The 26,613-nt window shown below is 40.0% G+C and overlaps 1 protein-coding gene across 2 annotated transcripts in view; it reads right to left on the bottom strand.

The window, feature by feature from the left end:
* Positions 1–26,613, bottom strand: part of magi3b (membrane associated guanylate kinase, WW and PDZ domain containing 3b) — a 125,867-nt gene that overhangs the window by 31,958 nt on the left and 67,296 nt on the right. For both annotated transcript variants that reach the window (XM_026167074.2, XM_026167072.2), the window contains exon 2: positions 8,226–8,342. In XM_026167074.2, the coding sequence (XP_026022859.1) occupies positions 8,226–8,342 (117 nt within the window). The remainder of the gene's footprint in view (positions 1–8,225; positions 8,343–26,613) is intronic.

The following is a 26,613-nucleotide window of genomic DNA, read 5'->3' as shown; positions in this document are numbered from 1 at the left end:
CGATACTACACAGACCTACAACACAGAAAAAAGTTTAGTAAGTGAATATGCTCTCACAATGCCAAGCAAGAGCACTTCTACCACTTCTGAATTCAGCAACAGCAACGCACAGTATCAGCAAGAAAGTAACATAAGTATTTTGAATTAAATACAAATATACCCTAAGTGTGCCGTTGATCTGTTCAGCAACAGTATACATGTGTTGCATTAAAATAAACTGCATTTAGGCATTACAACAACTATAGTGGAATGTTACTGAAATATACTGCAGCATCTCCGGAGTATTTTTTTGGCACTTGTAGAGTCTGTGCTAATTAGAAGTGAAAAGGGTCTGTAGATCGTGGTGGCCAAATAGCCTATTAAGTAACTTTATGTTGCCATTTCCTTTTGTTTTTCCACTCATATTTTCTCCCTAATTGGACTGTGACAGCTTCACTGCACAGTGCAGGAGCAAAATCACAGTTTGGGGAGAAAAAAACCAAAACACAGACGCTTGCTTCTACAGTCTGCCGTGATACCTAAATTTGTGTTACCAAAAGCAGTTGACACTGCATTGTGTGTGTGAATGCCAACCTCTGCTGCTTCTCATTACCAACTTGTCTGCCTGCGGCGCTGGCTTTGGTCCCTCGAAAATGTCCCCTGTAGCCCAATTACTTGAGTCACAGTTGTACCTGCCAAGAATCTCCCTAAGCCATCATCCTGGATGCCACACCAATATATACCATAAACCTGCTATTGTGAATCAGTTGTGCCAATATAATAAGGGCTCGCTCATGTTTTGAGGGTGCAGATGAATGAAAGTGGCAAATCCAAACAGAACTTTGCAGCATCTTGCCATATTTTTCTTTTGAACACAAGGGTTGGAGACTGCTAAACTAACGGCAGGAAGCCCCCCCCCCCTCCAAAAAAGATACTATAATGAAAAAGGTTAAGTGGATATACTGCAGTTAATTGCCCAGCAATACACAGCAGGAATGTATTTGGATCATGGCACATAGCAGAGGGGAGAGTCTCCTCTATTCAAATTCGGGCTGTACCGAGTGACATTTTCTCAGGCTCTGGAGCTTCAGTGGGAATCAACAGCAAGTAATAAAAGATTCAGGACATGTGTCTCCTGGTTTAATTAAAGGCAACAATTGTACAACTGTAATCTGACAAAATCACTAGACACACAAGAAAAAGGCAACAGTAGTGCCGTGACTTCTAAAGTCAAAATGACACCAGTTTTTGGGGTTACATAAAGTTTAAAAAGTACAAAAAAATGGCATCATGGTCTCTGAAGCACCCTTCAGTTTTTACTTGATTATTTTTCCTTGTTGTCTTGTTTTTTGTTAGCTCCTGTTTTATTTTAGTTGTGGATCTCTGGTATTTCTTTTTTGTTTTTCCCTCATTTGCTGTAGCCTGCCCTGCCCTCATTAATTTCACTGTGATTGTTTTCACCTGCATCCAGTCAGCCCTGTGTGCGTATGCAGTTTAATCTGTTCCCCTGTAAATTTGTCTATTTACCTTCAGTTTGACCTTCTTGTACTCACATATTTCAAAAGCTTTTCTGGGTTCTAGTTTTGTTTTTATCAGCCCTGTGGAGTCATTAAAGCTCACCTTTTGTTAGTTAGACCTATTTATTCATTTCAATTTTGTAACCTGAGGTCAAGAAAATGTTTCAACACCATCTGCTGCATGTGCTTTGGATGGTGCTAGAGGTATTGTAAACAATAGTAAGGGAGCTGCTTGTCTGGTCAAACTATATAAATAAAGCTTATAATTAGGGCTGAATCAGATGACCCAACCTTCACTTTCTTATGCTGCAATAGGCCTAGGTTCCTGGTGGCTTCCCATGATACACTGACTGTTTCTTCCTTATTCAGGTTTGTGTTTATACACCACTTTACTTTTAATCATTAGGTTCTGTCTCTCTTCCACAGTATGTCTCTTGCTCTGCCTCCCTCCCCACCCCACCAGCAGATGGCCGCCCCTCATTGAGCCTGGTTCTGCTGGAAGTTTCTTCCTCTTAAAAGGGAGTTTTTCCTTTCCACTGTTGCCGAGTGCTTTCATACAGTGGATCGTCTTGTTTGATTGTTGGGGTTTTCTCTGTATTATTGTAGGGTTTTTACCATACAATATGAAGTGCATTGAAGGGTTTTGTTGTGCATACAAATGGTGCAAAATGCAGCTGCTCACATTTGAACAAGTACTTGGAAATTTGAGCACATTACCCCTATATTGAGATCTCTTCATTGACTACCATGTCAGGTTTGAGCAGATTTTAAGGTCCTGCTGCTCACCTACAAGGCTTTAAATGGACTGGCACCTTCATACCTCTCCGACCTTTTACACCTTTATGTTCCATCTCGTGCTCTACGATCTCAGGACTCTGGCCTTCTAAAGGTTCCTAGAGCCAGAAAAAAAGACAATTGGAGAGCGTGCTTTTTCTTTTCGTGCCCCATTTTTGTGGAACCTCCTCCTTCAAGATATTAGGCAGGCATGCTCTGTGGAGGTTTTTAAAACTAAGTTGAAGACACATTTGTTTACCCTATCCTACATGTCTTAATTCTTTACCTTCTTTTTAAAAAAAAAAATTCTTACTGTTTTTAACTTGTATTGTGTTTTCTACTTGTATCGCTATGTATCGCTTTTATTTATTTATCTTTTTAGTTTCAAATAGCTGTACAGGACTTTGTTTAAAAGCGCTTTATAAATAAAGTTATTATTATTATCGAAGGGTTTTGTTGTGATTTAAATAAATAAAATTTAAAAAAATTTAAATCACACCAAGCATCTCTGAAATCTCTGAAAAAGTAAATTCAGAGATGTGCCCTGGGTAGGGACTAGGGAGATCTATGTCATGTGCTTTTGGCACAGCATTGCTTGTTCAAAAGGTTCCTAGATCTGCAGCTACATGTCTTTTTGAAAAAATAAAAAGCTACTTAGTATTGTGACAAAGTCACTGAGTAGGCAAAGATGAGGTGACCTGAAGAGTGATGATCCCTGCCTGGAGTAAGAGACAGATGAGACAGGTAAGTCCGGTGTCCAAGCTTAGATGGTTTACATTTACACTAAATTCTGACCCCCAAAAATAAAAACCAAATATCTGAAGCTTTTATCTTTAAAACTGCTGGTTGATTACAAACCTGACAATGACAACAAGTCACATGCATACACTCCATTTATAATACAAACTAAACTTCACTTCACTGGCATTGTTAGGCAGATTTGTCCTTGGTACAAAGCCAGTTTCCTGTCACTATGACGGACAAGCTGCTGGCTTTAGCGTTGCATTTAACATTCAGGATGGTGTCAACGCTCTCATAAAACTCTTATTAGAAATTGAATGACCATTTCCTAAAATGTCAAACTATTCTTTTTATTTTATGGTTATGAGTAGTGGTTCAGAGCTGTGCGCCTGTCTATCTTGGTTAGAAAAAAAACCTGTCACCTTAGTCTTCCAAGGTCTAACTGCTGAGACCTATTTTCTGAACCGTCTGGACTCGAGGTTGCCACAATGGGAACTTCAGAGGTAGTCAGTCAGAAGTGGCAGGCCATAAATTTAACATGTTGAGTTCGTGCACAGTTTTATGATGGTACTTCAAACAAGGGTGGCTTAGGGCTTTGATGTTGAAATTGAAAGAAAGAAAGAACAGGGAAAGCAAAAGGGATCATCACAAATCCAAACTCTGTTGGTATTTCTGCAGAAAAAATCGCCTTTGAGAAAATATACTTTGGCAAACTCTGTCACTTAGCTATCTGCTGATGTCTTTTTGTAAAACAGACTACCCTATATTGCCATATAAAAAGTAAATGCATAACAGCTCCTTTATCTACCTTCTACCAGTATTGATTTAATGGGAAATTGTGAAAATCAGTTGATGAGGAGAACAGGGAGGCAGAGCACAAGGAATGAGCTGTCGCCACATTTAGCATGCAGAGAGCGAGGTCAGAATGCTTTTCTCATTTCTCTAATTTGTGGCTCCGTGTCTTGTCTATCCTCCATCCTTCTGCCTGTGACCCGGAAATCAATCTCAGTATGCCACGTTGAAGGATGTCTCATTTCTTTAAATGCACTTGTAGAAGAGAGGAAAGAGGAGGTTTGTCAGAGGAGATGTAATTGACGATGGGCAGGTGTGTCCTTTGTCGAAGTGTTTTTTTTTACCTCCAGTGTATAAAAGAGATATGACTCACAGCTTGAATATATATTAAAAAAAAAACATGAGAGATGGACTGTTTAAATAACTGTTTTGTCATACACTGAACAAAAATATAAACGCAACACTTTTGTTTTTGCTCCCATTCCCCATGGGATGGACGTAGAGACCTAAAATTCATTCCAGATACACAATATAACCATCCCTCCCAAACAGTGGTCACAAATCAGTCCAAATGTGTGGTAGTGGGCACATCTGCTATATTGAGATAATCCATCCCACCTCACAGGTGTGCCACATCAGGATGCTGATCTGACATCAAGAGTAGTGCACAAGTGTACCTCAGACTGCCCACAACAAAAGGCCAACCGGACTTGTCTCAACTCCTCTCTCCTCATAACCTTTCCTTGCCTCCTCTACTCACATCTCTGGTGGGAGGACCTAAGACACAAGGAGAGGAAGCAAGGAAGATGAGCAATCTGGGAAATGAGAAAATGGAGGGATAGTCCAGCAGCATTTGTACATGACACGTTGATCCATCCCTGCATTCCTGTCTGTGCATGTACCTGCACTAGTGCAGTGTGTGTGTGTGTGTGTGTGTGTGTGTGTGTGTGTGTGTGTGTGTGTGTGTGTGTGTGTGTGAGAGAGAGAGAGAGAGAGAGAGAGAGAGAGAGACGGAGAGTTTGTTTGGCATAAAGCTCTTTCTCCCCATCTCTGATCTTGGTGGGGAGTCAAGGGACCGCTTGTGACCCTGAGCATTCTGTCCTCTTAGAAAACCCTCCTCTTTTTGTTCTCTTCAGAGCACTTGAGAGCCTCCTCCAGCGTTTTTGTAACAGTCCAAATGAGATGGAGCCCGTCCCAAGACCCTGTCAAGGAGGCTCGAGGATTTACCACACACAAACAGCAGAGACTGTGCTCGCGTGTTGTCTCTGTTCCCCCCCTTTTCCTCCATTACAGACCACTCTTCATCGCCTGTCCTCTTCTTTCTGTCTCTTAAAAAATTTGTTTTGTGTTTCATAACTGGCCTAAAAGTAATGCTTGCATTATGAACCTCTAAAGCTCAGTAGAATTGACCTTATGGTGTTAGTAGGCTGCACAAACAGAATGGCACAGATCAGCTGTAGTTGTGTTAGCGTAGTGCAGTGTGGTGGTAGTTAACTAAAGTGGACCACTGGCATGGTGACACAAACCAACCGCTAATCCGCCTGCTGTCAGCATGATTGTCACACATGGCTCTCAAATGTGCTTGTTTATCATCAGCTCGTCATGTTCAACACATTCAGCGAATTGTTATGTGTCCTCATTTATAATGCCATAGTGTTACTTATAGGGTAGGAGTACTCACTGCACAACTTTTCACTTTTCTGTGCCAAATATATGACCAGCTGAATCCATGCTGAAGAGTTGCAGGGTGAAATTGCAAGAGCAAAATAACTGCAAAACACAGCAGGGGAGCAGAAGATAGACTATTGCTAAAAAAAAAAGCCATTCACACTACTCAACAAAGCAGCTTGTGTTGCTGTTGCACTGCACTATTGTCTGGTATGGTTGATACCAGTGTGGTCACTCTGTATACAGTGAGTAAATACTGAATTGGTGCTGTAAAACCAACCAGTTATTCAATATTGTAATGCTATTCTGGATACATGGAGGATAATATGTGCTACAGTATGCTACTGTAACTGATTCTGGAACAGGTAAAATGTTTTTATGCACCTGACATTGGAATGCCAACACTAGGTTATATACACTGGAGCATTTCAAGGTTATAAACTGCAAAAACGGATCTTTTTTTGTTTGTTTTAAATTATTAGTTGTGGTTCAAATGTTTTTGCTTTTATACATTCAAACCACAATCTAAATAAAGCTGAAAGGAGAGCCAAGGGTAATTGAAACAGAAAAAGAGTAAAAGTGAAACAGAGAGGGTGAAGGATGGGAGACCGAGAGCGAGGGAGTGAATGATGGAGGTGCCGTCACTGTGCAAGTCCCGGACTCTTGCTCATTAAGACAGTAATTCAAGCAGGGGATTAGAGAGTCAGACTCATGCACCGAACCCACTGGCTGCGGATGATGAATGGTGGTCAAAGCCTGTAATATCTCACTGACCGCCGCCGCGGTACATGAAAATATACAACGTCGTGTTTGAACAGGTAGTTAATACTGGGGGTGTGTGGATGGGTGACAGAAAAGAGTCCAAGCATGTTATGTTGTGTGTGTGTGTGTGTGTGTGTGTGTGTGTGTGTGTGTGTGTGTGTGTGTGTGTGTGTGCAGAGAAGAGCAGGTGAGAGTGACAGGTAGCAGTGCTGGGGGGGAAATTACTGGAATGAGTTTTGTAAAGCTCTTTAATAAACTTCTGTCCATCGAGTGTAACTGACCCAAGATTCTACCAGTGCAGCCAGGTTTTGAGAAGAAAAATTCACAAAGTTCACAAAATGACTGACAGGTATATGAGAGGAATAAACACAAAGAAAAACATAGAAAAACTCAGAAACTGAGTGAGGCGAGGGATGGAAGAAGGATCGTCCTTAAGTAAAATATATATTAAAGGTAAGCAGCTTACTCTCTGAAAATTTTCACACTTGCGCTGCATGACCCCTCTGAACAAAGCAGAGCAACTTCCAGCCCTGAGGGGCGCGAGTGCTGAGATGCTGCGTGTTTGTGACAGGGCTGTGCCTAAGAGTCTGTCATCGCCTCAGCAGAAGTCCCTCTGCACGTGACTTAAACCTTGACTACACCCAATTACGGCATTTCTCTGAGCAGAGTCAGTGTTCAGCATGACGTGGTAAATATTTAGGCCAATATATCTGTGCAAACATTACGTCAGACTTACAGACACCGTGTCAGAGTCACGTCTCCCGTCGATGCAGTTTCACTTCAGCACATCATCTGGTGCCTTAAAATTCTGTGCAGTTTCTCCTTGTGCGTCATTCGACATCAGTGTTTCACCGTTTTACAATAAATTTAATACAAATTTAATACAAATTTTCTAAATGGAAATCTGTTTTTAAATTACAGTAGCAATGCAGACAGATACAGCACAAAAAAAATCCTTTTAAGAAAAGAAATAAAATTGCATTTCTAATTTTAGAGGCGTTCCCTTCATTGTGGCAAACAGCCTGCATTTATGCAACCCACACAACCCTTAATCGGGATATTAATTTGCACCTTTGCTGTGCTAACAGCCTCATCTCTAATTTTGGTAATTTCCATGCTTTCATTTAACAAAAACGGCGAACATTCAAGCTTATAAAACCTTTTGAATTATCTAAAAAAAGGTTAGAAAATGCAGAGGCGTCAGGCTGCAAATGTGTTCTTCTTTTTCTTAGCTCCTGGAAAGTGACATTTTACCAATGAAAGGTTTCTGTCTGCACGGTAAAAGTGAATTTTACTCGACTAACCCAGTCCAAATCCTGAAGACATTATGAAACATTTCCACTGTTTGGAATTACAGGGATTGTATGTTTTTGGAATATATTAATTTGTAATGAAATGACTAATATTGCTTATAAATATTTTTCCGTTTTTCCACTCAAAATTACTATTACCCAAAAACCCATTCACTGTCCACAGTACCAACCTTTTTATTTACCACTCAATTACTGATTACAGCAAGAATAATAGCTGGTGACGGCCCCGCTGAGTAGAATGTCAGCAAGGAAAAGCAGAGAAGGGGAGGGAAAAAGCAGGAATATTTATGGAAAGAATACGACTTTGATCATTATGATGATACGGCACAGAAGTAAATAAGTTACACGGGGGTTACAGAGATGTCCTTGGCCGGGTTGCTATGGTGACACTGAAATGTGTGTTTTGTAGTGTGTGTGACAGAGAGCTGTGAGTGACTGACAGTGCAGGAGCAGACAGGGTACATATGTGTTTGAGCGCGGTGTGCGTATTCAGGCTTGCGTAATAAAATCAGAACAGGCCTGCTGCTTTTCAGTGCAATATGTTTCCAGCTGTCAGATGCATACAGAACGGCCTCATTGTTCCCATAGGGTGCTTCAGACAAAAGTGCACATGTGCTGAAAATAGGGTAGACTGTACATTCAAACCATGTATAGTGAATGCCATCAATGGTGTACTTACAGGGGATGGTGCGTAGGTAGAGGTTGTCCCGTATAATCTGTTGGAGCTTGTGGTCCAGCGAGCCCTTCTGAAACTGCAGACTGAGGTAGTGGCGCAGGTCCGTGTTCAATACTTTTCCTGCATCAACAGAAGCAGAGGCAAGGAAGGTCAATAAAAACATGTTGGTAGTCTCTCAGAAGAGTTTATGCCTAAAAGGAAATCCATCCAAGTGGCATGTACCCTCACAAAGTAATCAATACAACAAAATGAGATTAAACTGTTTTTCTTGACAAAACTGTAACCCTTTCATGCCTCAACGTAATATTTACGTTTGTTTCTCAGGGAATAAACTGTGTTCTGTGTAATTATTTGATGCAAACTGTGCTAACAAAGAGAAACATGAAATGGAGACGACTTAATAAAGACATGGGTTTTATTTTTAGAACATCATACAAGTTAAAATCAAGGTATAAGAAAAACACTGTCATGAAAGCATGAAGAGCTTAACAGACAACATGGTTTGACCAATTTACCCAAGAGATGTCTTTTCAGGTGTCAATAATTAAGCAATTAAGCCCATGCAACTCCCTGAACACTCCTGCAGTGATATTGCAAGGCACGGAAAATGGCCAGCTGCAGTCTGCCAGTAGTACTTTAAGTGTAATCATTTGAATTCAGTTAGGTGTATTTTGATTCATTCTATATAGACAGTATACAGACAGTATAAAGGGACACGCTAACGAATGAATGGTAGCTTACATTAATCAATGAAAGGGCAGTACAGAGGTTAGCAAGCAGTTTCCTACTTAAGAGTTTTTTAAATTTTGATACTCTGGGTTAATTGTAAGACCCTCCCTGAATGAATGAGGTTAAATTAATGAAACAAAATGTAAAGATCATTTGGTAAACTCAAAATTCACAAGGGGCAAGGGAAAACAAAGTCAGAAACTGACAGAATATATTCTTATGTGGAGAGTATGTGAGACCACCTGTCCTTTCAAGCTGAGAGCTTAAATCCTTGTTGATTTGCCTTCTAAGTCCAGGTCGATTACACAATTGAAAATGTAACTGAGGGGGAGAACAAAGGTTAAACTGATTATTAAACTTTGATCTCTTCTGTGAAATTCACTGTAATCATTTAGGATGATTGGGGATTTGGAGTACAAAAGAGACTATAGAGGGATTTCTGGCCTAGAAACACTTAAAAAATTGATTGCAAAGCTGCAGTAGATTACATCTCTGACTGTTTGTTGCATTCTGAGTAATCGGAACAAACTGGACCGAGCTGAATCCATTCATCCGAGGCAACAAATCGGAAATCCAAACCGCTAAGAGACAGTTGATAACAACTGTGCCTGTTGCTCGGTGGTCTTTACAGTTTCAATAACCTCGCACAAGACTCATAAACTTTTTTACCAAAGACACGCAATGCCACAACCTCCAAGAAGCAAGACACCAGAGATTTTCATAAGAAAATCTGAAAAGATTTCGCCTTTGCTCTCAACTCCCAGAAGCCTTTGAAAAAACAAAGAAAGTTCATGCAAAGTTTGAGGCAGAGGAAGACTTCTGAGTCGTCATACACAAGCAGGGAAAAAAAACTTTTTCTTTGAAAGAACATGATGAGGAGTTTGGAAAACAGGAAGAGATCTTCGTTGCCTGCAAGCCCTCATCCTCCTCATCTCTTGACAGAGAGAGTAGGCTTTGAAACAGCGTGACTACGGAGAAGTAATCATTTTCCCCCCATTTCACTTCTATTCTCTCTTCGTGTCTTTCCCCTTTTTGTGGTGCACACAGCCCAAACTCTGCTCAGCATGACACTGTTCTGCATTGCTATGAATACCAATCATAAGGACTAAAGATGAGATCTCGCTACTGTAGATGCAGTATATGTACTAATAGAGAGGGGAGAGGCACTAGACTAAGGAGGGGTGATAGAATAATGATGAGCTTTGGGTATATTTCCATAAGCTTACTCAACCCTCAAATCCTCTTTTCCTCATCAGCTCGTGACAGAAGCCAACACAGGCCATTATTGTGACAGCGCAGCTTTCCGATTATTTTGTGTTCTAAACTTACTCTCATTCCAGGTTTTGGAGGCTACTGACTCAAATCAAAATGCCCCTCATGTCCAGAGGCCTTGCTGCCATCTGACAGAGTTTTAGGAGCTGTCATCCCGCCGGGCTTGGCTTTTCAGAATAAAGGTTGCATGTTCTCCGTCTGCCTCTCCAAAGAGGGCTGCATTACAGCTGGTCTAGCAGACAGACAGATTGAAACTGGTGAACCAAGGCCCAATCTGGAAACTTCATCTCAAAACTGTCCCAGAATATCCTTTTCAGCTTGCACACATGGGAATTAATAGGGAAGTGAGGCTTTTTCAGCAAACTACATGTGCTCCATATGCTCACTGACAGCTCATAACTTAGTATACAGATAAAGAAATTCAGCAAATTTAAATTCAAATCACTAAAACTGCTTCTTCTTAAAACTGGAGCATTGCCACTTTTTGGCAGTTAAACCTGCAACAGCTAGACTATTACTGAAATGTCAGTTTGGTTTTCAGAGAAGGGAACTTACAGGAGTATCAGATTAACTCAAATTATTCACAGCTAAGATAAGCCTAAAGTGATAAAAGCAGTTAAATGTATGGCTGAAAGATGCTTTCTGCTTTCTTTGATGACTGGATGGCTTGCATAGCAAAAAAGTGCAGATTTCAGACAATTCATAACCATCAGAAATGTTCAAGAATCTACAACCTTTAATATTTGATTATGATTTTTAACTAAATCATGCAAATGCCTTGGTTAGGATGCTATAATTCATATTTTTTCCTATGACTGGGTTTTTTCCTTTCATTTCCTCCCTGATGTAGCGTCCTTTTAAATTTTCTTCCAGGAGTATGAGGACTGTTTTCATTGTCTTCAAGATTCATTGTTCAAGTTGTGGGAATGTCTGAGGGTCCATTCAGACTTTGCATGTAACACTGGACTTCACAGATCAGCTCCACTAGACTAATTGTGTCATCATTCCTTATTCTCAAAACCTCCCCGCGCTCAAGACTTTCACATCAAATATTAGTCTGCATATTGAACCCTTAATTGTAGGTTAACTGTGCATTTGGGATGATGAAACTCACTCTTTGATGATGAAGAAAGTCTTCTCACAACTGTCAACTTCTCACTGTAATGCTTCATCATGCCTCAACAATCAAAGGAGAACAATCCTCAACAAACACATATACAGATGCAGTGAAGATACTAGGTGTGAATGTGCCATAATGTAAGACAGTTGAGTAGCCACTGGATAAATAAAAGGGCAAAAATGCATGCACTCCCAGGCACACATACCCGCTGCTCTGATCTGTTTACTTCAGTACGAGTACAGTGCTACAGTGCGGCCTTTGTGGTTTCCTGGGTCCTGTCAGACACTGTTAGCGAGTCTGTCACATCAGAGAAGTTCCTCATTGCACCTCCCCATAGATAACATTGCTATTGTAGCAGGCCTCATTTTTCTGTGACAGGGCTTCAATGGGCTTTATTGTACCCCATCAGCCATCCACTCAGTTGGAGGTTATTTCTCTACAGTGAGCCAAAAAGATGAGCAAACTGTACAGTAGCTGTCTACAAAAGAAAATAATAAGGGGAAAAAATTGATCTAATTTCTGTCGAATTTCTTTTATTTAAAATGATTGTTTCCTCAATTTTGACAGTCCCCCCCTCCATTGCATTGTTCACTGCGCTGCAGTCAAACTGATGGTAGGAAATCGGACCTAATTTATTTCTTGTCAGTTATATTGTGACATGTGTTCGCAGGCTTCCGCCCATTTTGGATGAGAGTAGTCTAATCAAATGGACATATCCCTTAAATATTAAGCTGTTGCTTCACATCCCACTCTTCTCACGAATCCTTTCATCTGCTACCTTGTCATTTTTTCATGAAGTAATGGCAGGGGATGTGTCAGAAAAGAGCAAGGTCACCCACGGGAATCCTTCAGCTGCGTGTTGCATCAGCAGTACTGTTTTCTCTCCGAAACTCAAAGAAAATATCTGCACTCGCTCTGCAGAAACAGAAGCGGTGCCTGGCACCCCTAGTGAAGCGACAGACTGTTAACATCCTCACATAGACCAACACCTCACTCAGAAGCCACAGAATTAGATTAACACTCGAAGCTCAAGACATAACTCTTTCTCACACACACACGTCATGCATCTGTTTGAGGAGATTTGTTCAGCGAATTGCAAATTCCAGTCCGCATATTATACAAAAATGCAGACTGTGAAAATTATTATGTAAGCCTGACAAAACGTCATGTCACTTTTAAACTGAAGTACTGAGACAAGCAATTAAGAAAGAGAAAAAACCATTAGTTACATTAGTGATATTCATTTCATTCCAGTGTGATGTAATCTGATGGTGTTCCAACTCTCTAAGTATGCTTCATGTACTTCTAAAGCAGCTAACCATTTGTTATTAAAAACTGTACTCTATATTACATATTATCTGTAGGTTACTGTAAGTTCAAATCACTTTTTAAATTTATTAATAAGATATGCACATTTTGACCAATGATTTGATTATGATGTAATCGCTGAATTGCAAGCTTTAGGTTTTCTGATGAAACAAGACAGAATAACCACAGCCTGCTGTTGGAAAAATACACTTTTTTCCTTCCTGGGGGAATAAATGAGAAGATGTCTCTATCTTTAAGATTAAGATGAAGCTTCTACCAGCAGATAGTTAGCTAGGGCAATGGTTAAATGGTCACCTCAAACCTTATTAAAACATAATATATTTTTCATTTAATCCATACAAATAACAACTTGTACAAGTTTTTTAAGGATACAAGTGGCCCCGCAGCAGTTATTACCTCCCCTTTACCATAGAGACGTGACAGGCTATCAATCATCTCATTAAAATATTGACAAATACATAAATAAATGCCTGGCATGTTTTAAAATGCATGATATTGTGTTTCTCTTTAAGCACAGTGAAAGTTGAGCAAATGCCTGGAGTCAGTTGTGACATTTCATTCTGAGGCCTTCTCCCTTAGGGAGAAGTCCACTGGGAGGTCATTATCTCTGTTGTCTGTCACTTAATTAACTGACATCTGAATAAGGAATATGTCGTCAGGTCTTGAGCTGTTCTTTGACACCTCTCTCTATACACTGATGGAAACACAAGGCATGAATTCCCCCAAGACATATATATGCTATGCGAATGCAAAAAAATACCTCAACCCATGAATTGGATAACTGAAGATGACCACCAGAAAAAAGGAGCAAACAGTCCACGTAAAATGGTTAAAATAGATGAGAAAGTGGCAAAAAGTGAATAAACGGTTAAACCACCTAAAAAATTTAGGTATCAATTAAAATTATTGGCTGAAAGCATGATAGACTAATATTAGAAATACTGTAGTAGTACAGGAAAAGAAAGTACAGTAAATCTATCAGCAACCTTAGCAAACAAGCATACACACTAAACATAACATATGGGTTAATTGGTCATTAAGAATACTAAAACAGAAAGAAATGGAAATTGTACTGCACATGAAAAACTAAAAGTAGTCAAGAATACATTTTAACAAAATTGTTTTCAGTAAACATGCTTTTGGTACTTCAAATGAAACAGGTTGGGAACATCTCCTATAGTGTAAATTTATTCACTGGTTAGTTTAGCAATACACCTGGAGACAGGAAAAAATAGCTTGACTCTGTTAACAGATTTTATCATAACAGTGACCAGTTACTATGTCAGGCAACCAGAAGAGGCTCCAGGTATCGCTCATCGCAGCTAAGAAGTAGTTTAGCAGGTAAAACCTAGTATGAAGGGGTTTACAGGGTTAATCAACATCTAAAACATTAATTAGTCGCATGCCCTGACCCAACAGTGAATAGTGTCAGCTGCCACTCCATCCCACCCACCCGCTTCCACATCACCTGCTGGTTTTTGCCAGTGTTTGCTTAAAACACAAAATGCTTATAATCCAACCACTGGTTTGTTATTGAAGTACAAAATTTTATGTTATAATGAAGAGAAAGCCAGAACTACAAAGACACAGCTCAGCGTTTCACTTCTCCCACTATAATAATTGTACATATTGTATGTAATCGAAAGGTGACAGATAAAAATGAAATAATACTGAGTTGTGTGGATCTATTACTGTGTAGGGGGCATTTTACTGACATGGTTCGAATCCCCTACAGTCTGGGAAGAAAGGGTTACTGATAAAGCAATCAAGTTTTTTTTCAGAGTGATCTCCTTTATCCTTTGATGAAACATTCCCATCAAATAATGATGATGATGATCTCTTACAGGAAAACAACATTCTCATGATGTGTATGACAATTATGTGAATGAAATGCTATGGCATTGCAGTTACCACATCTGATACCAGCTGAATAACTGGGAGATTCGGACTAAACATGTTTGTATACAGTGTTCTGCACCACTATCATCAAAGCACCAAAGAGAGAAGATCTTTGGATAGCATGGTGTTTGATCCCTCCAGTCTCCAAACTCAATTAAACAAACACCCCTGCATGGGTTCTTCCAATATTGAAACCTGTCTCATGTTGTGTATTTGTCTTGCTCCAGTTAAAAGGAAATAAATAATGGGAAAATTTATATGCAGGTTTAAAGACAGTAAATATATGCACTTTACTAAGTGCACATAGAAAATTCAGTATTAAAATGTATGCATAAAGAGCCCGAAAATCCATGCAATATGTAAATGCACCACATATAAAATATGATAAAGACATACTTTGTGCTATTTGGACTCTTCCCTACATTCTGAGATTTAATCTTAGGTGCTTCTTACACTCTTCACTTTTAATTCACTCTCTCTAATGCTCTCCTGCACCCATAGTTCAGGGAAGCTTGATCTTTCTAGTCCCTTTAGCCTTCCCTACCCATTCATCATGTGATGTATGACAAGTCACCGACATCCTCTGACATCAAGCTTGCCTCTATCTCCTGTGGCACTTGGTCAAAGAGAGTTTGCTACAGCATCAACACCTGCAAGACCTCTGGTTTGGCTCCCCTCATAGTTCTCATAAATTTCCTGGACTGACAGAGCGCCACCCCCTTCCCCTAACCTTGCAGCTTCTTGTGGCCATTTTAGGGGACAAAACTGCCCGAGGGAACTTCTGAGGGGCAAGTTTAGCAAAGAGCCTCGCCTCAATTTTTCAGACAGTTGTCCGTGGGACTAGGATCTCGCTGACTCCGTCGAGAGAAGCGGTGTGCCATAAACCCGGCTTATGATCTCACACCTCACACAGAACCGTCAGATGAATTATCTTCACTTATATAACTGGCATGTGGAGTGTTACTACGGCTGGAGGATTCTGTAATAGAGGGACATGATGGGCCACTCTGTAGCCATGTTTTTCAGTCTGTCTGCTTGGCTGGCTGGCTACAGAGCTATGCAAAGTTAAACAGGCAGTGGTCTCACATGCCCAAACCACTCTCCGCACACTTCATTTCACCTCATTTTCACAGTGTGCCCACACCGGGACAGAAGTCTGACATAAGCAGCTTAGAGGGATGAACTAAAAGAGGAGTGGAGAGAGGGCATGGGGAGGCAACAAGAAAAAAATGGAAAAACAAAAAAATTTAGCAGGCGATTAGATTTGTATATTTGACGATGTCAGGACTTCATTTAAAAGAAACAATTTAAAGGCAGTGCTTAATTTTTTCAGACTTTATTTTTGTGACAGAGACAAGCACATACTCATATGGAGGCAGTGTGTAGACGGTGTGTGCACTTTTAAGTAGACTGCAAATAAAATCAACAAAGCCGATATATTAGCTGATATATTATGAATATTTTGAAATCCAAATACATGATTTATTATATGAGGTAATGAGAAGTTAAGCACCCTCAATATCAAAAAGGCAAAAGTTAAAAGTGAAGCTCACATCCCATATGTAACATAAACCTGGGCTGCGGCCCCTCGACAATAAAGACTACAAATATTCCCTTGTATGATCATAGCATGACACATTTCCAACCCACTAATCTTCCAACTACACAGAGAGACATCTGCCTCTGCATTAAAGTTAACTAACCATATGCTTTCCTCTCCTCTGCCCTCCTGCCCCTCCCCTCTCTAGTCCATCACCACACAGGAGATGGAGGAATGACCTTCCTCCTGTAAAGTAAAGGCAAGATCAGACCAACTCAGCAGAAGTGCAGTGGTGGGAGTGAGCTGGGGTGTGCGAATTAACAGCAGCATCAACAGCAGCAGTGCTGTGATAATGTGAGGCGGGAGATGTCCTGGTCCCAGAGAGACGGGGGGCAGGGCGGGTGGGAAGTGAAGATAATGAAAAGTGGAAGAAAGAGCATGAAGAAGTGTTGAGAGGAAAGAAGACTTTTAGCCTGCAGGGGCTGAGAGACACACTGTTGCTCTAGTTTACCTATTTTGTTTCCAAAAGCTTCCACCTTTAATTGTAGTTCTCTCTTTTTGCTGTCTCACAGTCCCTCACAGTCTGACTTCTCTTCATCTCATGGCTGTACTTTTAATGAGAAGTCTGTGGACCAAGCCTCTGTTCTATCATTAATGTGGTCTGTGCAGAATGAAGCAGCTGAAGATGTAGACACAGAAATACACAAAAAACACATCTCCTGTAGATCCTCGCTTGGCATCAGAGTCTAGCGTCATGCTCAAGCAACATGTCTTCAATAACAGCGTATTTATTCATTCAACTAAAATCTGCACCACACTGAAAGCAGAACGTCCGTGATGTTGTTCATCCAGCTAATGATCATCATAATTCATTTGCAACCTTGAACTTTAGCATAATTTGGATGAAGGGCTATTTGGTGATCATAACTGGAAGTTTTATAAACATCTGACTAATAATCTCAAAGGAGCAGCAATTCTTGTGAAATGCAGATAACAGATATTCGGATCTTTGGCGATCAATCCAGCGGTGTAGACAATTCACTTAAAACCACAGATGTTAACCTCATGGAGGGAAATTAGTGACATCACTAATGCCATGAAGATTTAACCTTGCGGCATCGTGGATGTCTGCACATCATTTCACAAAACTCTACCAGCTGTTGAGATATTTATGTTACTAGGGCTGCTCAATTAATCGAATTTTAATCACGATTACGATCTGGGCTTTCAACGATCATTAAAAATGACTGAGCCGATTATTAGCCCCTCCCTCATTTATTCGCGACACCTTAAAGGCCGGTCCGTGAAAATATTGTCGGGCATAAACCGTCCGTGGCGCAAAAAAGGTTGGAGACCGCTGATTAAGAGGACCCGAGGGAAGCTCGGAAAGCTAAGCAGGAGTTATTTGGAGAGGAGAGTGACTGCTGTTGGTTGAAAAGAGGTAAAAAAAAAAAAAAAAACAACTTCAGTGGTTTTGCACACTATGTTATATTATTTTTTAAAGTCATTGTTAACCCTTTAAATCCGGTCAGAGCAGCACGCTCCGTGTTGTGTAACTATTTTTAAATCCCTGTAGAACCTGAACCGTGTAAGCTAGCGCAATAATTTGTTTTGCATATGAAACCGGAGGAGTTGTACTTACATCTTATGCCATCAGCTTGTCCTCGGTCACGGTTTCCTTCCACATAAAGCTTTGCAAAAATTGCATAAAAAGCGCTTGCAGGAACAAAAACATAATATTCCAGAAACACGCTTTGCCGATCCATCAGCTGTTCGTAACACTTCCCACAATGAAATGATGCACCTGCTGTTTTCTTTGCAAATTTGCATCATAGGATTGTTTTTTGTTTTTCCTGCAGTATATAAAAACTGTATCTCCAAAATAAAACTATGAAGACACTCAAAATAAATTTCCTGTTGTTGTAAACTATTTTTTGCAACTTTATTGTATTTAAAGTTTTGAGGGATAAACCTCTTAAACTTCTCCAAGTAGAAATATATGTAAACAAAACAAAAGCGATTTTCAATTTTTTTTTTGTAGTTTATTGCACTTTTTTGCAATTAATGTAATTAATGGACTTAATGCATACATATTATTAAAATATGGGCTATAACAGTTGTATTGATGTATAGCAACTTGAAATGCTCCCACAAATGGCACTACAGCATGTAAAAAAAATAATATAAGCTCTGGTGGACTTGGTTCTATAGCAGGTCTTAAAGGGTTAAATAAATATCGTCAAAGAATCGTGATCTCAATTTCAGTGAAAATAATCGTGATTATCATTTTTGCCATAATCGAGCAGCCCTATATGTTACTTTTATTGCTATAAATGCAAGCAGCACTGCCAGAATTTTCTTTATAAACTGAATCATCTCTTTTTTAATTAATAGCAGCCTTGAGAGCAAGAAAATATTTGCCATATTTTGGATTTGACTGATAAATTTGGATCTATAAGCCTCACCAGCTTTATTTTCTCCTGGCAAAAAATCTGCCCATGTTGTATTTAATATGGTGTTTTGATTTCTGAATAAATCTTGCCAGACTCAGTCTTGACAGCCTTGTTAGCATACCAGCACGGTCAATTTTTTATTGTTCCCAGTGGATCCGATTCTTTCAGCGATGTCTTTTTCTCCCTGCGGTAATGTACATCCTCTGAGCCGCTCAGTTTGAAAAGCCAATGGTGTGGCTGATGTGCATTTCTTATTCACTGCCTCTCTTCACTTTACCTGTTTCACATGCAAAACTACATCTGGCATAAATGGATGCAAACACTGTTTCTGCAAGAGAGAAACGAGTTTTCAAGTTATATCTAAAAAAAACAAAAAAAACAAGTGTGACTCAAGTGGGCTGTGTTGTTCTCTGCTTGTGGGACGGTCTGTCTAATCCCAAGCTTGTTGTCAAATCATGTCTCCATAAAAGTGAAGTCATGTTTTTTTTTCTTTTTTTGTGGTGCAAGAGCCAAGCCAGGCATGTTCAATTATTGAAACCCAGGGAAAACTGTAAGAAAGGGAATGTATTAGCAACTGAAATTAGGTGGAAGCCGACTAACATGCTCAGGCAGTCAGAAACATAAAATAAAAGCCTGGGTTCTCATTCTGCATCACCTCAGACCTAATGGCACAGTTTGTTTTCCTCTTTGTCGTGTCAAACCAAGGCACCATAAACAGAAGCAGCTCATAAAGTGCATTGAGAAGGACTCTAGCAGCCACTGTAAGTGCAAACCTGTAACCCTAAGTACTGTTTAGTCAACACGGCATAAAAAATCTGTGCATTATTGCATCTACTGAGCTCATGAGGAATTCTTTTTGATGTTTAATGAGTCTACAGTGAGCAAAAAGATCTGAGTCATCCTTAACCCAAGATGGCTGTCGAGTGCCATAGTCTGCAGCTTTGCCATTAATCCTGCCAGCCACTGGGGAATGGCGAGAGAAATATGGGCTATCACAGTCATCTTCCTCAGTGGTAACTAACAGATAGTCAAACTACAAAGTGCTCATTAATGTGGGTCATAGCAAAGCGAGGGCAGGAAACCGGGAAATCTCTGGCTCACTGTTTCTCTCTCTCTCTGTGAGGAATTTAAGTGACTGACAGATTGACAGAGGAGGATAATATTATTAATTCAACCACATGCACACCCAGAAAAAAGATAAGCTTGAAATAGAACCGTAGTTGTTGCTGTGGTGATGAGATGTGCTAGCTTAGCTGTTTTCAGACAGCAGCCACATCACCAGATTTGGCAGAGAACGAAAACGAAAGAGAGCAAGATTGTGCAAGTGTCACCACAGAGACAGTTAGAATTTGTGTGACACTCAGCACTATTATCCAGTTCATTACAGTGCGTTGTCATTAAGAGCAACTTCCCAACGTCTGGACCAAAGGACTAGTCAATCTAGATGCGTCTGTCATCATATACAGACTGAACAAAAGGTGCAGCTCACCATCTAATTCTGCTCTCCGGGCAATAACTCTTCTTCCACTTTCTGTTTTATCATTATGACTTCTTGTGGATGGCAAAGATCGTCTTTTCCGTGCTGCCTGAAATGCTAGTCCATCGCCTCCAATACCATGCATTTTACTGTTGAGTGAGCAAAGAGCATCCTGGGGGCACTGGGGCATCTTATGAAAGTGCATTGTGTTGAGAGAGCACAAAGCACAAGTATATTTCACCTTAGACACACATGCACACACCCTCATCCAAGTACAGCATCACGTTCCTAAGATGATCACAACACTTATATATGGCAGCTACATCTGTCTGCCTCTGCTTCTCATGTAAATTTCTAGCCAGTTTATTGCACAGTTGTGCAAAGCGGTTAGACTAGCGGTGTAGCCTTGTTGCTACACCGAGGATGAGGACACGCAACACAAAAAACTATGTTAAGCTTTTCTGAGGCCAATGGTTAGTTTTTAAACAGAGTTTGAATGGAGGAAATATAAATGTCACTATTAGAAACACATCTTTGACCTGTTGGCAATTTATTTAAAGAGTGATCCTTTTTATGAGACAGTTTTGTTATTTCCAGCCATGAGACTCATTATATCAGCCCTTTAGAGGTAATAGGGCTGAAGCATTTTCTTTTTATTACCAGTAAAGCAGCAGAACATTTTTGTGATTATTATTTATTTCTTTTATCAGAAAATGCACACTAATTTCAAGGCAAGGCAACTATCAAAGCTGAAAGATTTAAATTGGAATGTATAATTACATAATGTGCAATTAAAAATATTTAGAGCTGTTTTCCTTAAATGGCTTTTAAATGATCTAATTAGTCAAAAGAGATTCAGATCATCTTTCTTTTGATCAACTGCAGTTGTCCCTGGGAAACACTAGAGGACTGAAGCAGCTCTCTCCCACTGCAAAAACATGCTATTTGCAATGCACAGTAAACACCATGGCTTTCTATATGGAAATGATTGTGATGTGCTCATTACAACTTGTGTAATTAAATATAACTATGTTGTGTAAACTTATGCGAGCTAAAGCCAAACTGAGTTTGAGATTATATATAGAGGAGGAGGAGGGAAAAACAACTTCATCAACATCTGCACGTTTAATGTTCTGCAGCTGTGTGCATTCAGCAAGTGCAGCATACAGTGCGGCTGTAGGAGCACTCAGGTGAGAAGTTCATGATGAGATATCCAGAGGATAATGATAGCAATTCCAATAACTCGCTTCGCTCACTGCACACCCACTCGCTCACTGTGCAGAATCTTAATCCTGGGCTGTAATCCTGCTGACTGAGAGGACCCAGAGAGCCATTTATAACAATGCGAGCAATAAAGAAGATGGCACAAAATACATCCCCACCGTGTTTATGACAGACACTCAGATTACATCGGCTCTGAATCTGAAAATAACTAAAGTGCAGCACAGCTATATCCCAGGCTTGTTGCCTTATGCTATAAGCTGTCATTATATCTCGGCAACTATGTCTGCTTGTTGAGTATTTACTATAGTAAACACTTTGCAGTAGTGCAAGTATGATTCCACTACCAGAATTTCTCACAAATTATGATAAGGCTGCAGTCTGCACCATGATCTGAGTCAGAAGGGTGAATAATGTGTTGGCTTCATACCAAAATAATAATAATAATATAATAATAATACAGAGACAGAGAAGAGAAATGACAGAGGTTTAATCAGAGGTGAAAGCAGCCTGCGCTGATTAGGCTGTGGAGGTGTGGTTGTGGATCTGCAGACGGGGATTAACCGCTAACCCCATCATGAGCTTATATTGCTATAACTACAGTTTCAGTTGGGGAGTCTGCTTGAAAACAGTTGGAAACACAATTTGCTGAGCTCCTAATTGGCAAAAGGCTGAGAGAGTTTGAGGGATTGCAGGATTTTGGTACTAAAGGGTAAAGAATCCATTGGTGGCTCTCTTTTTTTTGGTTTCTGCCAAGCAAAAAAGCAACCACATGGCTTAGACTGCCAGACAGAAATTATGCTGCATATGGTAGACTATGTATGCATTTCTACAGAGAATACATAAAGATTTTTTAATACAACCTTTTGTCCAATTTAAACAAGTTTGCAAAAGTTAAATATTGTATAATGACAACAATACAAGAAATAATTAAAAAAAATATCAAAATCTGAAGTTTTCAGTGTTTGAAAAGTATAAAGTGATTTGATCCAGCTCTACCTTTACCTAACTTTGTGTAAGCATAACCTAACTTGGGCATAAGAGACACCAATCTCCTGTGTTCATAAAATATACATATGAATAACAAGTTCAAATGAAACAATACAACACTGAGTATTCCCATAAAGTGCTTTATTAGGGGTTTTGGGTCGCAGTATGTCAACAGAACAGTTTAAATCTACTCTGGCATTTAGTTTATAAGCCTCTGGAACTATTCCTTCAGAAGCTATATGGTGTTTTTAGCGGTAATGACTAATTGCAGCCCCTGTGCCATATGGATAGGGGCATTACCGCTTCAATCGGGATAAAATGATTTCATAGGACAAAGGCAATGACTCTTACAATTTTGTACTAAATCCTCTGAGGGGGCCTGAGGGAAAACGTCCCTTTACATGTGACATTTTGAGACAGCATATTTCATTCAACCAGCCCAAAAATATTCTAGTCATATTAGTGTTCATTTTGTATAGGTGTGAAAACAGGTGCATCAATTTAGATCTAACTATGACAATATGATAATCAGCTGACTCCAGTGAAATTGTAAATAACCACATGGAAGAGAAGAGAAGAGAAGAGAAGAGAAGAGAAGAGAAGAGAAGAGAAGAGAAGAGAAGAGAAGAGAAGAGAAGAGAAGAGGGCTGTTTTCACGTCTCCACTACAGGTTCTGGGGCTGACTCTCAATTTATGTGACACAGGGAAAACTTGGGAATATAGGAGAGTGCTCCATAGGGAAGGAGGACAGACAGGTTAGAGTGGTCGGAGAAGAAGAATTTGCAGCAGAGGCCGAGGAATTTCTGTCAGTTGCGTGTTGACACTTGCAAGGCGTGAAGTCGATGGAGACAAACATTGAGGGTAGGCTTTGACATGTTTTTGGCTTCAGGAAAAATTTGCTCTCAGACACACATGATGTCTGGAGAGATGGGCGCATGAGTCAGCAGAGCCTGAAGTTCGATGGTAGAGGAGGTAACACGTGAGAACAGCAAGAGAGGACAAGCCGTTAGAGGTGGAGGGAGATTTTGACAGTCCCCATGATGATCCTATGACAACCTGGCTCAGGTGAGTGCCGTGACCTGTTGACAATCTCACCTAGGCTGTCCACATAGAAATGGCCCTGTTATACCTTAGACGTGCTAACAAGTTCAAAATGTTAAGGATTGGAAAGTCAGGGGAAAAATAAAGAGAAGCAACAAAAAAACTGTCTGGGGCAGCTATTTTACAGTGCATCAATAAAATGTATTAACGAAGATGATAACAATAACTATTAGAAGAGAGCAGAAAGCTAAACAACTGAAGAAAAATCAAAAAAAGTCTAACGTTCAAAAAGGGAAGGCCATAAAACATTACTGAAACATTACTGCGTTTTACTGCACTGCAGATTATTTTGGCATACGGACACCATCTTTCCCTAAACAGCATTTTCATTAGTGCTGATAATTTATCAGACATCAATTAATCAAAAAAGTCTACAATTTGTAAGGCTGTAACAGCAACACATGACAATTTTGTGTTAGTTATGAAACTGTTTTCCAACCAGTAGTCAAAAACTGGGGTATTTTGAATGTATTAAAACACAGCATTGACACACGCAGCTAGGACTAATGGCTGTTTGACATGAATTTAATCTTTAAGCCATAATCAGTGTTTTCTGCTGATTAATTATTCACTGAATCAGCAAATGCCTGAGGAGCAAAATTATTTATACAAAGCATATGCATACAATAAGCAACTACCTATAAACGCACACAAAATATCTACACAAACCACAAATAAAGCAGCTTGCAACAGTGGTCTGTGAAGTAGAAACAACGTGTTTTCATAACCTCTCTGAACCAGAGGGACAAGTGCACAAGACATGGGAATCTATTTTTTTCTTCCCTATTTGCACATGTCCCAGTTCAAAAACCATGCAAATCCATCGAAGTCTGAATCTCCACTCTGCATATCACAGTGAAATCTGCAACGGATACATTGATTTATGAAGACAGACAACCTCAGGTACGTGCATGGAGTTGAAAGCAGGAAGAGGGGGGGGGGGAAGAAAAAAGAAAGACCACATCTTTCCCGCAGACAAATTACATAACAGACAAACTCTGGTATCCAGACCCGAAGAGTCAAACCTGAAAGACATTTCAGGCAGGATGTCTGCTGAGCAAGTGGATCATGATGTAACGTGATGAATCTCCAGAGACACGGTCTAAGGATGTTAGATACTGCCATTTTTCAGACAGTAAACCTGTACTGCAGCGAGGATGAATAACAAACATGGCATATGCATATAATAATACCCAGACCACATTTATAAAAACCTGCCCCTGCTATGAAAGCACAAAAAATGATGAGCACAAAACCACTACATGCAGTACACACAAATTCTAATTTATTTATTACAATTTTCACATAAAGTTCTATTTACTGTAGGCTGTATATAAAATGTGAATGTAGATACCGTGACATCCGCCTCTGGATTATCAAACCCTGTGGGCTGATCATTTTAGCCACCTAGGTTTATTAAAATCAGGCATCACAAGCTAGGTATCAGCCTGACTGAGACGTGGGACAGTTGGACAGTGACTTGTCAGTTCAGAAGGCAGGTTTCTGCTCATTAGGAAAGTGGTTACTGAGGTCATAGCTCAAGTGAGCAGTTGAGTTGTTTTCCAATTGACTTCCATATAATTTTACTTCTTTGTGTAAACAGTGCAGGTTTTAAGTAGTACTTGTTGCTGTTTGAATTTAGGTCTGTGTTCGTTTGTCAAAACTTACTCCAACTTACGCTGCACATACGGCGGGTATAAAGTTACAGGTACAAAATTACTTAATTTTCACATCAATCTCTTAAGGTAATGATATATTTAGTATTTATCAATATTACCAAATTGGTAATAAAATATAATTGTTGCTGATAAAATTACAGTTGAGTCCTTTGGGCAAGACAAACACATATGTGCATGCACCTTCCTCATATTATTGATGCTGTACACAAAGGGCTGCTGATTCACTCCAAACCTTGGACCTTTTCAGTAATCGTACCCAGACAAGTGCTTGACACCCTGGGTGATCACAGCTCTAATCCTCATACTCATGTGGGGTAAAGCTACCAATTGTTGCTGCGGAGTAATTGTTCTGCATAGCAATTATGCTCCATAAACACTGCCGCTACATGCACCCCTGAAGAACCAGCTGTAATTATTTCCTTTGAAAGGGAATTTTTCCATTGCCTTCAATGAAACCACTTAACGGATGGTAACTTTTAAGGTTTCGCAGTTGTGTAATGAGAGGATATTCTTGTTAAATGGAGCCTCAGTGGGCTTTCCGTTGAAAGGATGGTTTGAAAGTAAAGGAGAGAGGGAGCGATTGCTGTAGGCAGGGAACTGGAAAGTTTATCATCATCTCAAGGTTATGTTGTATCCCATCCACCTGTGAAGCTTCATTGACCACACTGCTCTTCATGGGCTATAAACAACAAACTAACAATTGCCTACTGGCCACACACACACACACACACACACACACACACACACACACACACACACACACACCTGTATTTAAACACTAATTCCTTCCTCTAATGTGTTCTGCAGCAAATACCCGCGGTGACAGCATGACGCATGCTGGCACCTCTATATAAATTATGAAAGCACAGACCAAATCAGGCATTAGTCTCTGTCTAGCTCTAACAAAAGCATGCTGGGCCCCCTTCAAGCAATCCACTGGTGAATTAAAAAGTGAGGATAAATCAAGCTGTCAAAGATTTTGCATCAACCTGCAGAAACTGCTAGATTAAAATAGTCTGTGTGCCTACAAAAGCTCTGCCAACAGTCTCCTGACAGTTCTGCCACCCATTCTCTGTTACTCAACACCATTGGCCCATACCTCCACCTAAATAGAAAGCACAACACCCCAAATTAATTAGAGATGAATATGCTGTTTGAGGACAGTTATTTATCTCCACCAGTATCCACAAGGAAAGACCATGAGGGGTTTTGGAGGACAATGATTAATTTAATCAAGTGTGAGTGAACTTTCTCCAAAAATCATGCCGCTCCGACAGATAATCCGCTTTCCCTGAAACGTTTCCAACAGGATTAGCCCCCGAGGGAAGCCTGGATGCGTTTTACAGGGGAGAAACAGAGAGAGAGAGAGAGAGAGCGCGCAAGAGAGAGCAAGAAAGAAAATAGATGGAGAAAAAGAGAGAAAGTCAGAAAGACAGAAAGATAAAGAAGGATTGAAGGGAGGCAAAATGGAAGAGAAAGCTGGATAACATACAAAGGGGATTGAGGATGGGCTGAAAAGACTAAAAATTGAAAGAAACATGAAGGGTGGTGGAGTGTTGTTGCAAAGTTTCAAAGATGGAA

Source organism: Astatotilapia calliptera, chromosome 5 (genome assembly GCF_964374335.1).
Source record: "Astatotilapia calliptera chromosome 5, fAstCal68.1, whole genome shotgun sequence".
Classification (NCBI taxonomy): domain Eukaryota; kingdom Metazoa; phylum Chordata; class Actinopteri; order Cichliformes; family Cichlidae; genus Astatotilapia; species Astatotilapia calliptera.
Note: the sequence above shows the minus strand (reverse complement) of the source record. Positions and strands in the feature narration are given on the sequence as shown.